Below are 14,912 nucleotides of genomic sequence, written 5' to 3'. Positions count from 1 at the left end.
CCAATAAAAGACTGGCTAACAACTTATTCTACAATATTGGTGCGCGCGGGAAGAAATTGGTCGAGAAAAGCTGAAAGGATTTTATCGAGATCGAAAAATACTTCAACAAATAATTTCTATGTTGGAGTGAGTCAATATTAGGTATATCAAAAAAGTATTTTTATAGATAAGTACTACTTTCATGAATTCTTCAGTAGGTATAACATATTATACAATAATAATCGCGAAGATTTTAATATTCTGCAAGTACAGCAGAACTCTGCTTATCCGAGCTCCAGGCATTCGGATTCCAAAATATCCGGATCGTTATTAGGAAATAAAAAATAGAAGAGACGTTATAATGTCCATGTGTTTAAATAAATAAATAAAAATAAATAATTTAAAAAAGGGCGTTGGCGGCCGGTACGCATCGCGGCATGCAATTTACTTTTTTGGACATGTTTAAGTAAGTGTTTAATGTGATTCCAATTCGCTGTATTATTTTAAAGGCAATAAAAAAGGGATCTTAGAGTAAATTTTGCGTTTTCTTTCAAAACATTGGCTTAATCTAATGATTAATCTAATTATCCGGGTTTCTGCGCATCCAAATAACGTCTGGCACTCATATGCGATGATTGGAGTTTTACTATATCATTAGCTTCATTTTAAATCGACTGGAAGATATTGCAATAAATTACCATTTAAAAAATGAGGAACTTTAGCCCTACGGGAAATTGAATAGAAAAATGTTTCCTTGCGCGCGGCAAAGTTTCTTGAAAATGTACGAAAAAAATACAATTTTTTTTAAAATAAAAACCCACTACTTTGAGCGACGTCACTGGTTCATATGAGCCAACCAATGATATAGGAGCCGTGAAGGATATCTTGTTTGCTTATCGTAAACGAACTAATCGGAAGAACTGACAGAGAAGAACCTCTGACGTCACACGCGGAAAATTTTTTTTTTTTTAATACCTACATATTTTTTTTTTGGCTTTGTTTAATAGTCTTTTACCAAAAAAAAAATTTAAAAAACACTGAACTTTCTCGTTGAACACACAATTGTTCATAACATGTAATATTTAATAATCAATAAAAATGTTATTGTAATTATTTATTTACACCATTACAAACACATTTTAATATGTAATCACATTGTCAATTTTCACCTAATATCCAAATAAGTATTTTTTATATTAATACATCTATTTGGTAGCGTTTTATTAGGGAGATGTTCCCCTATATGTGATGACAGAAAAAAAATGTGGACACAAATAGTGATGATACTTCATAGGACGATAGTTTGAAATTATGTCCCGAAAAATGAGCGTTGTCGCGTCATTGCCGTCATTTCGTTGTTGCTATGCAAAACGCGTAGTGGAGTAAAAAAGACTAACTGTCTATGCCAGTTTACTGTGAATTCAAAGCTTACGTTTCTAGTGACTAGTTTTAGTGACTGCAAGATTATTTTTCATTTTCAAATAACCGCTATTGCCTTTCTATCGTTTTCTTCTAAAAATAGTAGTAGGGTAAAACCGTGTAATGCCGGTCAGGAGGTAATACCGGTCATTACAGAATCACTCGTATTACTACGTTTCCGCGCACGCTCACATATAAAACGGGTGGCGTACCTATATCCCGTGCCGCTGCACCGACAGCCGCAGCCGCTCAGTTCCTAGCACACGTTTGGAATGAATGTGCATCAATCGTTTTCACGACAAATTGACGTAAATTTTCGTCGTCAACAATAAGAGGTGAGCGTTTGTTTTATTACGTTTCTTACATTGTTAGTTAGTCTAATCATCGAGCATTTCAAGTAATCTTCGATTTTGAACTTGTCTCAACAGGTTACCTAAAAATGTTTTTACAGAAATGTTTCAAGGCGGGCAATGCCGGTCAAGCTGACCAGTATTACCCGCAAGTAAAATTAGTACAAAGTCAGTGTTTTGGCTTATTTTAATTTTAATTTTACTAAATGAAGTGAAATATTTTCAGAGTGTCTAAAACGCGAAGAAAACCACGTTCAAAGGCATCATGGAGCCAAGATCAATTAAAGCTTTTAAACTAGTGAATGAAAGGAAACCGATTAGAGAGGCTGCTCGATCTACTGGCGTACCATTTTCAGCGCCTCAAGAAAGACTGAAGAACAAGAACTGGGATAGCTCACAGCTGGGAAGACATCCAGTCTTCACAAGAAAACAAGAAGATGAAATGGCTTCCCAAGTTAAGTTCCTAGCGAAAATATTGTATGGCTGCACTTCGCTTCAGATTAGAAAAATTTGCCTATGAATATGCTTTAAAAAATAGCATTAATAAGCATTATTTTAATGAAACTCTTGAATTAGCTGGCAAGGGCTCATGCTGATTGGGCCGGGTATGACTCTCCTGAGGGCTATATCTGCGACTTATGTCTGATCAAAGCTTGACCGGTTATTACCAACCTAGTGACTGGTATAACCTGCCATGGTGTTTAATACCGGTCAAATCCGTTTTTTTTTTTAAATATTTTGATTATGCCAAAATTGTAAAACTGATTGATCTCAATGATTGTGATTACGTTACAAAAATACTTAAAGTATAATTAGTAAAAAGTTTAATAAACAAATATTGATTAATAGCTGATTTGTGATTATTTATCATTAAGTGACTAAGTGACCAGTAATACCCATTCTTACCCTAATATAAATTTTGGAAGCAGGTAGTTTTAAAAAAAATCTGCCTATATTATGTATCTACAAATACATATCTATTTTCTGCTAAATGGGCACTATAAGGTTTTTGGGGGGTTTTCTGATATTGCTTGTTTCAATTTATATTTAAAATTTGTTCGTTTAGTTTTGATGTTATCGCATTATTTTTATGTCTTTCTTTTTTGTTGTATATGCTTATTTAAAATAATAAAGGGAAAAAATAATGAAAAGAAGTTTGACAGTTTAGGTCTGGCTTATGTGCCATGATAGGTTCACTTGCACGAAAAGTACCCGTCTAATTACTCTTATAAAGATGCCACAAAGGTCAATAAAAGAGTTTGTATTTAGATTAAATTTTCAAGAACATAACACGATATTTCACGTAAAGTGTACAACTGAAGATAAAAGTTTACAAAACAAAATGTTTAAAAGTGTTTTTATTCTAATAATATCCTCATTGGTATGAAGTGTCGTGTAATGTACATATGTACGTATGTAAGTATACCTACCGAAGTTGTTGTTATTATTCAAAATAGGTTACGAAGATTTCAAAATACTACATACCATAATACTCGTATTTTGACGATGGAGTTTTAGTCCCGGCAGCTACATAATGTGTCACCATCATCATCATCACATTCCCTTTCCGCATCAGATGGTGCATAGGAAACTGCATTAGCGCTCCAATCTCAGTGTATCAGGGATAATTTATAATAGGTATAAATCGAGGTCGGATATCAGTCTTACGCTGCAGGCGCCTGTCCAGGACCTACGAAATATTGCTGTGAAAAACTAGCTACAACACAAATATTTCATGCTTACCTTGTGGGAATCGAATCCGGGACCTCTAGTATGGTAGGCAAACGAACTAATAATTAGACCACGAGGCAGACTCATCTCCACTTGATTTCCTTTTTTAGGGTTTTTACCTTAGAGTAGCAGAGTTCTGATTTCTAACCCGCGCAACCTGGTCAAATGCATTTGTAACGCAGAAAGTATTTTTAAAAAAACACTATGATATTTGCGGGCGTTAGAATAAGTAGGTATTAGAGTACCTACCCATTACCTACCCATTATTTGTTTGTATTTTGCCACAAAACAACAACCATACATTAGAAAATTAAATCATATACCTAGTATTTTTATATTTATACCTATACCTGCTTAACAAATAAGAAATGCCTTAGGCATGGCATACCGGTACTATTTTATTATTCACCGACGTAATTAATTCATAAATTTAATATGTACATAACTTAGAGTAATAACATTATGGTTTGCAAATATTTCGTCGCAATACAAACATAATATGGTGTACCTATCTATGTAGGTACAATAAATGGTGACCGAAAAAAGACAGTAGGTATACATCGATTATTATCAAAAATTATAGATTGATACAGATACCTACGTGATCGTGATTACGTTTTTTAGTGCTTCGATAAAAACCCTACAAACAGAAAAAAATATTATTTATTCTGTGCTATTATCTATAATATTAGAGGTTGTAGGAGGAACCGAGTTGTACTCCCGTGGTAGTGTCGCGGACTCGCGGATCAGAAGTCCAAGGTTCGAACCCCGTACGTCATAGCTTGCGACTTCTTTCTTAGTAATTTACGACGTTTAGAAAATGACGTTAACATTTTAACATTGGAGTACCTAAATAAGAAAAATGTTAGTGGCGTTTTTCTAGGTTGTTGGGGCGTGAGTCAATAGCAAGCACTACTTGCCGACTTGTCAGATGCATTGTGCAATATTAGATATTACCCGGAACGTGGTGTCACAATGAGGAAGTTCAGTGCTACGGAAAACTGGGTATAAAAAATGTTTTCTTACACGCGGTAAAAATTAGAACATTTAAGTACGGCGAAATTTCTCGAAAATGTATGAAAAAAAATCACTTTTAACGACGTCACTAGTTCTTGTCATTCAACCAATCAATGATAGCGTTGACATGTGTGTTGTGCGTTGTGATAAATTTACGGTTTACGGAAAGCATTTTTTTTAACGTTTAGTAAAAAAGTATTCTGACAGCTACTGGGTTCTACTTTTAAATGTCGGGACAACTCACCAATGAGAACTAGTGACGAACACGCGCGGAGTAATTAAAAAAAAAAACATTGCGGTAAGAATGCGATACATTTTTTTTTAATGTGGCTTAGTTTGATAGTCTATTAACATATAATATATTTATTTTAAAACCACTGAAGTTATTCATTCGCAATATTTAGTAAAACACATAACAACCCAAAAAAGGCCACAAGGATCTAAAAGGCTTAAAAATCTATTGAGTTTCATTATCACTTTAAAAGCTCTATATTTATTATTTATTTATTTATTTTAAGGAAACAAACAGTTGACAATGATATAAAAGCAGTTTTAAAAAAATACGGTTTAAAGACAGACCCGCGAAGTTTCTAAATAAGAGTCATACATATTATTAAATTGTGTTACAACAAAATGGTATTTTTATGTGTATTTGTATGAGAGTAAGTGTAGATGTGTGTTTATGTGTATTAGTGTGGGAGTAAGTGTTCAGGTGTGTGTATGTGTGAGCATCATTAAATAGTAAGTGGGATCGTATCGCAGCCAGAAATAATAAGTCTTAATTTATTTTTAAATAAATTAAGGGGCATGTAAAATATATCAATAGACGAAAAAAAGCATTATAGTTAGAGCAAGAACGATAGAGGATATCGATATTGATATAACGATATCGCCTCTTTGCAAAAACAACGTGTTATCTCGAAAAACGCAATTTTACAGGAAGTACACTTTTACTCTTTTAAACATTTACAACATTAAAAAAAGTATAAAACCGGAACGAATGTTTATTTTTACCATGGATCTTAATTGAAGATAAAGGAGTTAATTGAAGATCTAAAAAAAACATTCGTTAAGATTTTTTGTTTATCTTCCTGTAAAATTGCATTTTTCGAGATGACACGTTGTTCTTGCAAAGAGGCGATTTGTAAAAAAAGTCATATAAACGTAATTTAAAAAATATTTAAACTTGTATTTCGGCATCGGGTATTTTGGCCGATAATAGCTGTAAAAATCCCAAATAAAGTTTAAAAAAATAAATAATAAAAATAATTTTTAAAAGTAAAATAAAGTAAAAAAACAATATTTTGAGTTTGTCCAAATTTTTGTAGACAAGGACTGGGTTCATGCCTAGACTTCTATATTACCTTCTCTTGAATGTTCTTCATCTCTGTTGTAATATGTTAAGTGAAGAAAAGTAAAGTAAAACAAAATAAAATAAAATACATAAGCAAAATAAAATCATATTTAGGTAGAAGGCCTTGGTAAAATAAATATATTTGTTTTCTTTTCGCGGAAAAGCCCCCGAATTCGAAAAACAAATAATATATGTGTCATCATCATTCCATTTCTTCACCCAATGGTGCATAGGGCACAGCATTGGTACACCAATCGCAGCGTATCTTGATCATTTTTGTTACATGAAGGTAAGATAATGTACATGTTTTAATTACTTTTATATTATTATATTATATCCATTTATGTAAATGCATTAATCAATTTATTTATTTATTCATTCAAAATTACACTAGTTTAAATATTAATGAACTTGTTAAGGCTTTTTAGGCTATGCCCGTGTCAAGCCATAATAATTAATAATAAAAATACATAGTAAAATTAAATTATAATGACATGTGATGCAATATAATAACAATCTAGAAAAAAGGTATAAGTAATAAATAATAAAATTCCAAAGAATACAATGCAAAAAAGATAATCAGAAATAATTTAAAAAATATAAATTATACAAATTAAGATTCACACAAAATCAAATTTACAAAATAATTGTGTCATTAAAATCAAGTGTAATAGAATTTAAAAAAAACAAAATAAGAGTATCATTGAAATCAACAGAAAAAGAATGTATATATAAAAACATAATTGAAATAATAATTGAGATATGTTTTCTAGAAACTCACTCAATTCTATAGTAAGAAATAGGAGTAATAAATAATATGCCAAATAATAGTACGTACTAAATTAAATAATGCAAAAATACATAATGAAAAAACATTAGTGGTAGTTATACAAACTTTTAAAAATAGCTCTTTCATTTCGATTTCAATTTTTAAACTAAGAGTGAAAGTCCATTAATGTTTTTTTGCCTTCTTTTTTGCACTTGAAAAAATAAAAGATTAGATATAATGATAATATACCTAATATGGAAACTTTCTCTGGTCCATTAGAGTCGAGTCTATCTGTACACACTATGAAACTATGTAATTGTACTGTATGTTTCCTCAATAAAAGAAAATAATAAAAAAATATATAAAATAATAAGATGATCAGTCTTACGCTTCAGGTGCCAGCCAGTCCAGGGACTATGAAATATTCTAGTGTAAAAACAATTTTCAAATAAATATTTCATGTCAACCATGTGGGAAATCGAACCCGAGGCCTCTTGCATGGCATGCAAACGCGCTGACCATTACGTTATATTGTTTTTAAATTTCAACGAGATGTAAATGACTCTCTCCAAATCTCCAACACTACCACATGGGACCAAATCCCGGTAATCATCATCACTATCATTCTCTTTTCGTATCTAATGGTGCACAGGGCACTGCATTGGTACACCAAACACTGCGTAAGATGCGCACTATGAAGATCATCACCCATATATTTTTTGTTACATCAAGGTAAGATGATCAGTTTTACGCTTCCAGTGCCAGGTCCAGGGACTATAAAATATACTGGTGTAAAAACACCTTTTAAAAAAAAAATTCATGTCAATCAATGTCGTAAATCGAACCTTGCATGGTAGACAAACGCGGTGACTGTGATAGTCAGTTGTAGTAGTAAGTTGTCATGACGTCAGGATTGGTGATAATGTTCTAAACAAATTTCAATGGCCAGGAACAAATAAACATGAATCGTGACGTATTAGGCGCGTGGCCAATGGAATGACCGTTTTCGCGGGAATTAAAAATTACAAATTTAAAAATAATTTTTATGCTAAAAAAAATAAATTTATTAGACAGTATTTCATAGACCTTTATTACTTAAAAAATATGATATTTCCCTATTAACAACAACATCGTAATTAATAAACTTGTAGAAAGGCTTCGTGTTTGCAATGAAACTAAAAAAACAAAAATGAAAAAATCACTGATTTGAATGCCACCGTTCTCAAACTGTGTCATATTTTCTCTCTCAAAAAAACTCATTGAAGAATACATGGTTTTAAGACATCGTGTTAATTTAGGCTTTTGGCTCTACGGACTGATTGATTCTATTTTATCGGATGTGCGATATATTTTAATACCTACACGCACGTCTCAAAGTACCTACTCTGGAAACTAAAACAATTTATACCGGTTTGAAACGTGGGAACCAAAATAGAAGAATAATTATTGTGTAAACCAAAACAAGCATCGCGACGCGCGCCCGTCGCGACGCCCAACGCTCCCGAAATTCATTCTAATGTAAAAATAATGTTTACTTCTTTCTAAGCTTGTTTTCTTGTTTGTTTGGTAGAATTCCAAATACTATTTTGGTAGAGAAACCATCTTGAACTATTTATAGTGGCGCTGCAATGTTATTGATAGCGTAAAACTTTGAATATACATTGTAAAAGTGCAATTTTCGATTGAGAATCCTAAAAAACGGATCTAATTTTTATTTTTTCAACCCTTTTATAGGTTCGTGTACATCGGCAGGTTCGCTGGACTCGGACTGGCGTCTGAAACGTAAGATCGATTTTACCTTACATTCCATATATTGATCTAGGTACGCTGCAATCAAACTACCAATGCGGGGTAATGATGCTAATGAATTGTGGTTTAATATAAAAGCCTAGCATTTTGAGTATGTTAAATTCTTTTTTTTACCAATGAAAACCCTAACAGATTGGCATTATTGAGTATATATTATAGAATAACACTTAATCTAAACAATCCTAAAATCGAAATAAATTTACAAGGGTATAATTATGGCATAATCTAGGCGGACATGGTAAGTGTGACATCGTGAATCAGAAGTGATAACACCGCTTGCTTCTTGAATGCTTACCTTTGCTGTAGGAACACATCGACAGTACCGTTTAATGAGATTTTGTTCACTGTTTTGAGGATTCTTGGCAGAGGGGAAAAGAATCCGATGTTGGTTTTATAATTTCCCACAGCAAAGACAGAATTGGTACGCAAGTTACCTTAGGCTGCTAAGCAGCAATAATCTAATCTGAAATGCTAATATTTTAAGGTTAATCTGAGCAAGAATATCATGGGCATCTATACAGTTAGATATAATTTGTGCAAGAATATTAAACCAGCTAAAATCCTTCTGAATTCTAAACTGAAGACATGAAAGTACTCTAGACGATCATAATAGTTAATTATGAAAGTATTTAATCCAATTCACGATTTTAAAAATAGAGTAATACTTTATAGACTCGAATTTAACTCTCTTTGGATTTCAACTAAAGAGACATCTTAACAAAGACGAAGGAAATAAATAAAATTGATAGATATCTCAACCGAAACGAGGGAATTATTAGGGATGTGAAAATCTAGGCATTTACAGGTCTGATATAACTTCCGAAAATTGTAGAAGTGTGAAAATCACAAACTTTTAGCAGAATGGTGAATGTTATATAGTGTGAAAAGTTATCGCCAATGACAGATCGTAAGCCCTGTAAATGCCTAGACTTCTAAATAATCTTATAAGTTCTTCATCTCAGTTGAGATATGTATCAATGTTATTTCCTTTGTCGCTATTTTTAAACAAGTATAATATACTACTACTATATGTATTTAAAAATAAATCCATATTGACTAATATTTGTAGACAAGGACTGGATTTAACCCCCTAGCGAGTTATATTTCAACAGAGATGAAGGAAAAAAAAACCATTTTGTTTATAAATAAATCCATAATTTCTTTGCGAGTCCCAATGTTTTTTTCATTTGTAACTTTTGCAAAGCCTTACGACACACGACGCTTCCTTTTGATCTTCTCGTATCAACAATTTATGACTGGCTATATTTTTTGAGATGTTCATAGCTTTGTTATTATTTAAATTGCACTATTTCTAGGATTTTTATAAACATATGTTTTTTTACAACAACAAACCATCTCGCCGTTTCCCCGTAAGGGTAGGCAGAGAGGATAGAACACCACATCTTTGTATACGGATCTAATTCCGACCGCGCCGATTATTCCGACTTTTGACACGTCCATCTATAAGTATTCGTTGGATTTGGTCATACCATGTCTTTCTCAGTCTTACTCTATTTCCCCATCCATCAACATTTGCATTGTAAATATTTTTAGCCGTTCTTTCGCTGTCCATTCGCTCTACATGTCCTAACCAACGCAGAGCTCCTTTCTTGATTTTATCGATAGTGCCTATCTCAGCCTTACATTTACGAATCTCGACATTTGTGCATCTATCGTGCATAGTTTCACCACACATTCACCTGAGATATCGCATTTCGACAGCATTCAGCATACTTTCATCCCTATTTTTCCAAGTTCATACTTCGCTCCCATACATCAGGGTCGGGACCAGGACTCCATTGTGAACTGCTAATTTTGCCTCTTGCCACAAACATTTATTTGCCAAGGTTGATTTAAGTGCACCTTTCACTCTGTTCCCGCACTCACCCTCCTTTCAATATCTCGGCGGCCTCCGTGGTGTAGTGGTCAAGACGCTTGATTCACGTACGGAAGGTTCCGGGTTCGATTCCCGGTGAGAACACAAAAATTAAAAATGTGATTTTCCTCAAGCCTGGGTGCTCTGTGATGTAATTCACCACTGTAATTAGGCCTCCTGGCCTGTTGTGGTGCAAAAAAAAATGTAAAAAAAAATTTAAAAAATCTTTCTTGGTCATTTCATCCTTGGTAAACATACTTCCCTTCCATCCCTAGTAAACATATGTACATCCCAGTTGTTTGTTTGTTATGTTTTTTTAATTAAAAAAATAGTAATATTTTTATTCTCATTTTTTAAATACGTAATTAAATTTATGGATGAAAATTTAATAAACATATTTATTTTTTGTTTAAAACCTTGATTTAAGTTCTAAATCTGTTTGAAGACCAAAAAGTTCCATCTGTAAGTTGTCTGGTGCACTTTTCATATTTTTTAAGTCAGTGAACCTAGTTTCAAATTGTTCTTTTGGTATCTTCAGCATATTTTGATTTCATGAATGATTTTTGGTATGATCAAAAAACCACATTTCCGCGGACTGGATCAACAAACGTCCCACAGACGGCCACAGACCACAGGTTGTCCACATGTGTACTAGATATTATGATTTTAATGCACGACTTGTCTATTTGTAGCATTCATGGCGGAGGATACAAACAAGTGTTTTTAGTGGTTAAATCAAAAATCCTTAATTTGAAGTTAGGCACCTAGTTGTAGTAATTCATTGAAAGATTTAAACCAGGTTTTTTTGGATGCCCCATAAATGATTGTTATCCTGATTTCCTATCCGACCTCTCTAAAATTAATATCCCATTCCCTATTCAAATTCTAACTCTCGACCTGTCCCCAACCAATTAAAATGTATTTAAAATTCTATGTAAATATCTAGTTATAAATGGTGTTAAGCTGAACTGTTATTACACATGTGTTAATATGTAAAAAAAAAAACTCGACACTGGCCAGAACACCCGGGTTTAGCGGTGAAAAGGCCATAAAAAAGGAAGAAGAAGAAGTAGTAATTAAATTACCCCTCGAGATAAATGTTGAGAAACAGTGGCCACATTAAGTACACAACACAACTCCATATTTATATTGCATCTAAAGATAATTCTATCATACATAATAAGAACACACACCTTCACGCGATTGGTGTACCAATGCAGTGCCCTATACACCATTAGGTGTAATAAGGGAATGGTGATGATTATAAGGTGGTTAATAATAATACTACATTTCTTTAAATAATAATACGTTTTTGTGAGTAACCGCTCCAAGGTCGCTGTACATTATACTTAATTAAAAAAAAAAAATAATGTCTATCTGCAGGTTAACTCTTAATTGCTATTTACTTACAGACAAACTTTACAAATTATGTAACACACAAATTAATTGGGTTGTAGTCCTGTGGCTAGCTTCTCGGACTCACGGATCAGAGGTCCGTGATTCGAATTTCACTCTACTCCAACTTGGTTCCCATTTTCTAATTGTGAGTTATTTACAGCTCGTTGAAAATGGCCCTCAAAATTAAATATTTGGGTACCTAAATCGTAAGAACGCAAATATTTATTGAAAAAAAAAAAAAATATATATATTGTGTTTGTACTTCTAGAAATTACATCTAAAATGTAGCACGGTTCACCATACAAATGATATTATGTAACATTCCACACAAGTACCTGTTTACTGATAGTTTCATAATAATTATTATGATCACAAAAGCTTAAGTGGATCATTTCCATATATTATTGCTGATAACAAAAGATTAAAGTGAGGTAATAGAATGTCAGTTGTTTTTCATAACATTGATATAACTCCTGTATCAGTAAATATCATTATTAAATATATTTTTTTTTACATCTACTTACTTACTCTCTTTTAACACTTTGAGTACCGGCCGAATACACATAGAATTTACACTGTGCCCGGCCCATTTTTGTGAAATTTCATGCTTTGTGAAGGGTTTCTTAAACGTGTTATAATTATGAAAATACTAGATTAAATCAATTCTAACTTCTTATATTTAATAAGTCATTTTTGTATGATAGTTTTGCCAACATTGACCTTTACCGAGAGCTAATTTGCAATGTTCGAATATATACCTACTGCGTCTCACTCCTTTTTTTGTGATTTGTATCCCGGAGCCTTGTAAACACGTGATTATAATAACCACGCGTTATGTCCCGGTCCCATGTTTTTATGTAGTTTACCAGCAGCGAAAAATTACTAATAAAAGTCTCTAGATGTCAATAAAATGCACTTTTTTGAACAGCTGGTAAATCACGTGAAAACTCTGGAACAGGGTACAACGCGGGGTTATATAATCACGTGTTTTCACGGCTCCGGGATACAAAGTTTAATTAAAAAAATAAAATTAAATAACATAAATATATATAGATGATGTAAATGTACATATTAGTTTATATTAGTTTTAATATAAGCTAACTTAAGAAATAAATTTTAAAAAAAATAAATAATAATAATATATATAGGACGTATCGAGGATTTATAATGGACGTATCTTGAAAATAATTTACAGCAGTTCTTTTAATATGATATTTAGAAGACGTAAAAAAATAGTCTAGAGAAGGTTTACTATAGATTACCTGCCAAATTGCGGTTCTTATTTTTTGTTTTCGCCTGGTAAATCAATACCATGGCCAGCCAGGCAAATAGTTAATAATATAATTAAATATTGTAACAGCGTAAAGGACAGTACCGATCAAAAAATAGAAGAAAAGTTAAGATGGCAAAAGGAAACTTCACTGATATGAGGTTTTTCAAAAAGTTAGCGATCCATTTTCTTTTTCACCTGCCCTCAAGCTCTCCGGATTCGATTCAAACAATAATGTTTATCTTTTTTTTATAAATGTAAAATATTAGATATACTGTTATCGTGTAAAAAAATAATTTAAGTACCTAACAATCGTTTTAAGTGTCAGTGTTTTTTTTTTGCACAACAGTGCAGAAGGCGCAATCACAGTGGTGAATAACAGCACAGAACACCCGAGAAAATCACAAAAAAATGTGTTCTCACCGGGAATTGAACACAGAACATCCCGTGCGCAAGTCAAGTGTTTAGTAATTACACCACGGAGGTCGCCTTTTTTGGATAAAGATCTGTTTGTGAAATATAATTAGAATCTTCGACTTGTACTAAGCTACTCTTAGGTAAAAACCCTTAAAAAGGAATTTAATTGGAGATAAGTCCGCCTCGTAATGTAATGGTTGGTGCATTTGCCTATCATGCTCAAGGTCCCAAGTCAATTCCTAGCAAGGCTCTCATGAAATCTATATTATCCCTCAATAATTTTCTATTATATACAGTTAACTTAGAATCTTCCGTCAGCGCTTAGAATCTTCTTGGGTTATCCCCGATCACTGGACTACGCAGTTTTTATCAGGTCATGGTCTCTCACTAACTACAAAATGAACACTTGAAAATAAAAAAAAGTTGGAAGATGTAAACCAGTTCCAATCTTCTCATTTGATTGCTGGATATTAGAGAATCATTTATTTTTATTATTGAAAATCTATTTTATGACAAAAAATAATACATATCTTTAAACAGTATTTTACTAGAAACCCGTTGTTCAATTTTAATTCCTAATGAAGCCTTTCATTCAAAAAGTTTGCCCAGGCCTGATATAGGCTGTTTAATGGTAACAACAGATACTAAAAAATAATAAAAGCATATATAATTATTTTATTGTTTATTTGCTGCATAAAATACATGTATAATTTATTCATCCCATCCCCATATACCTTTACTTTGTTTAATAGTGTCTCTGTTATCTCGCCTAACTCTTGTAGAAGCACTCGCTTCCCCTTTGGTGACACAATGTTTTCGCTCCTCTCTTTTATGTTGGATATTCATATTTCGCCTCACTTTATTTTTTATTACCTCTGGGGCGATGGTTGATGTCGTAGAGAACGATCTCATAGATCGTACATCTGACAAAACTTTCTCCACCATAGCTAATCTGTATTTCTGTGATGTTTTATCAAGCTTAGAAATGTCTTCTTTGTGTACAATGTCTTCCGTTATGGTTTCCAAAATAGGAATACAATCTTCATCTACATCTTTTGTCTGCTGTGACTCTGGGTTACATACTCGTGTAAGACTGTTGACATATTGTAATGTGCGCAAGTTTTGAGTTGATACCTTTTTAGATTCAAATTGGTCTGGTTTTTTTGGTGAATTGACTTCTTTTTTTGAAGATTCCTCATCTTGTTTTAATGTTTGTTCCAACTGCAGATAAATAATAAATTAGGGCCATTTTTTTAAAAAATTATTTATTCATACATAAATATTACAAAAAAATACAATAATAACGTATCCCAAACTCTATGAGGCCAAGGGCCCTGTGCTGAGTTGGGATACAACATAATGGAAAATGGAAGCACGTACATATTTAAATAATAGCAAAAATAAAATATTATTACATAAACATACATATATTTCAAAGGGCATCTGGATAACACGCTTAATAGTGTATAAATCTATGCAATATCTCGCAGCAGTCTCCTGCAATGGTATCTTCCCTTAGACAA

The 14,912-nt window shown here is 32.7% G+C and overlaps 1 protein-coding gene and 1 long non-coding RNA gene across 5 annotated transcripts in view; one reads left to right on the top strand and one right to left on the bottom strand.

Annotated features, from left to right (window-relative positions):
* Positions 1-11: 11 nt before the first annotated feature.
* Positions 12-14,912, top strand: part of LOC148274205 (uncharacterized) — a 23,387-nt gene continuing 8,486 nt past the window's right edge. Inside the window, exons 1-2 of one of the 3 annotated variants that reach the window (XR_015824352.1) lie at positions 12-141; positions 1,975-3,164. This is a non-coding gene — a long non-coding RNA (uncharacterized LOC148274205). Of the gene's footprint in view, positions 142-1,327; positions 1,734-1,974; positions 3,165-7,789; positions 8,138-8,353; positions 8,402-14,912 lie in introns of those variants that run through there. The other 2 variants (XR_015824354.1, XR_015824351.1) reach the window with 2 other exon arrangements.
* RIOK2 (RIO kinase 2) overlaps positions 14,063-14,912 on the bottom strand; it is a 16,684-nt gene continuing 15,834 nt past the window's right edge. Inside the window, exons 8-9 of one of the 2 annotated variants that reach the window (XM_088237433.1) lie at positions 14,815-14,886; positions 14,063-14,610 (exon numbers count right to left, since the gene is read on the bottom strand). In XM_088237433.1, the coding sequence (XP_088093559.1) occupies positions 14,101-14,610; positions 14,815-14,886 (582 nt within the window). In that variant the 3' untranslated portion in view covers positions 14,063-14,100. The remainder of the gene's footprint in view (positions 14,611-14,814; positions 14,887-14,912) is intronic. The other variant, XM_088237434.1, reaches the window with a different exon arrangement.

This window comes from Micrasema longulum, unplaced genomic scaffold, assembly GCF_059751315.1.
Source record: "Micrasema longulum isolate JH-2025_06_02 unplaced genomic scaffold, ASM5975131v1 h1tg001722l, whole genome shotgun sequence".
NCBI classification, from domain to species: Eukaryota; Metazoa; Arthropoda; class Insecta; order Trichoptera; family Brachycentridae; genus Micrasema; species Micrasema longulum.
This window is presented reverse-complemented; position numbering and strand designations above follow the sequence as displayed.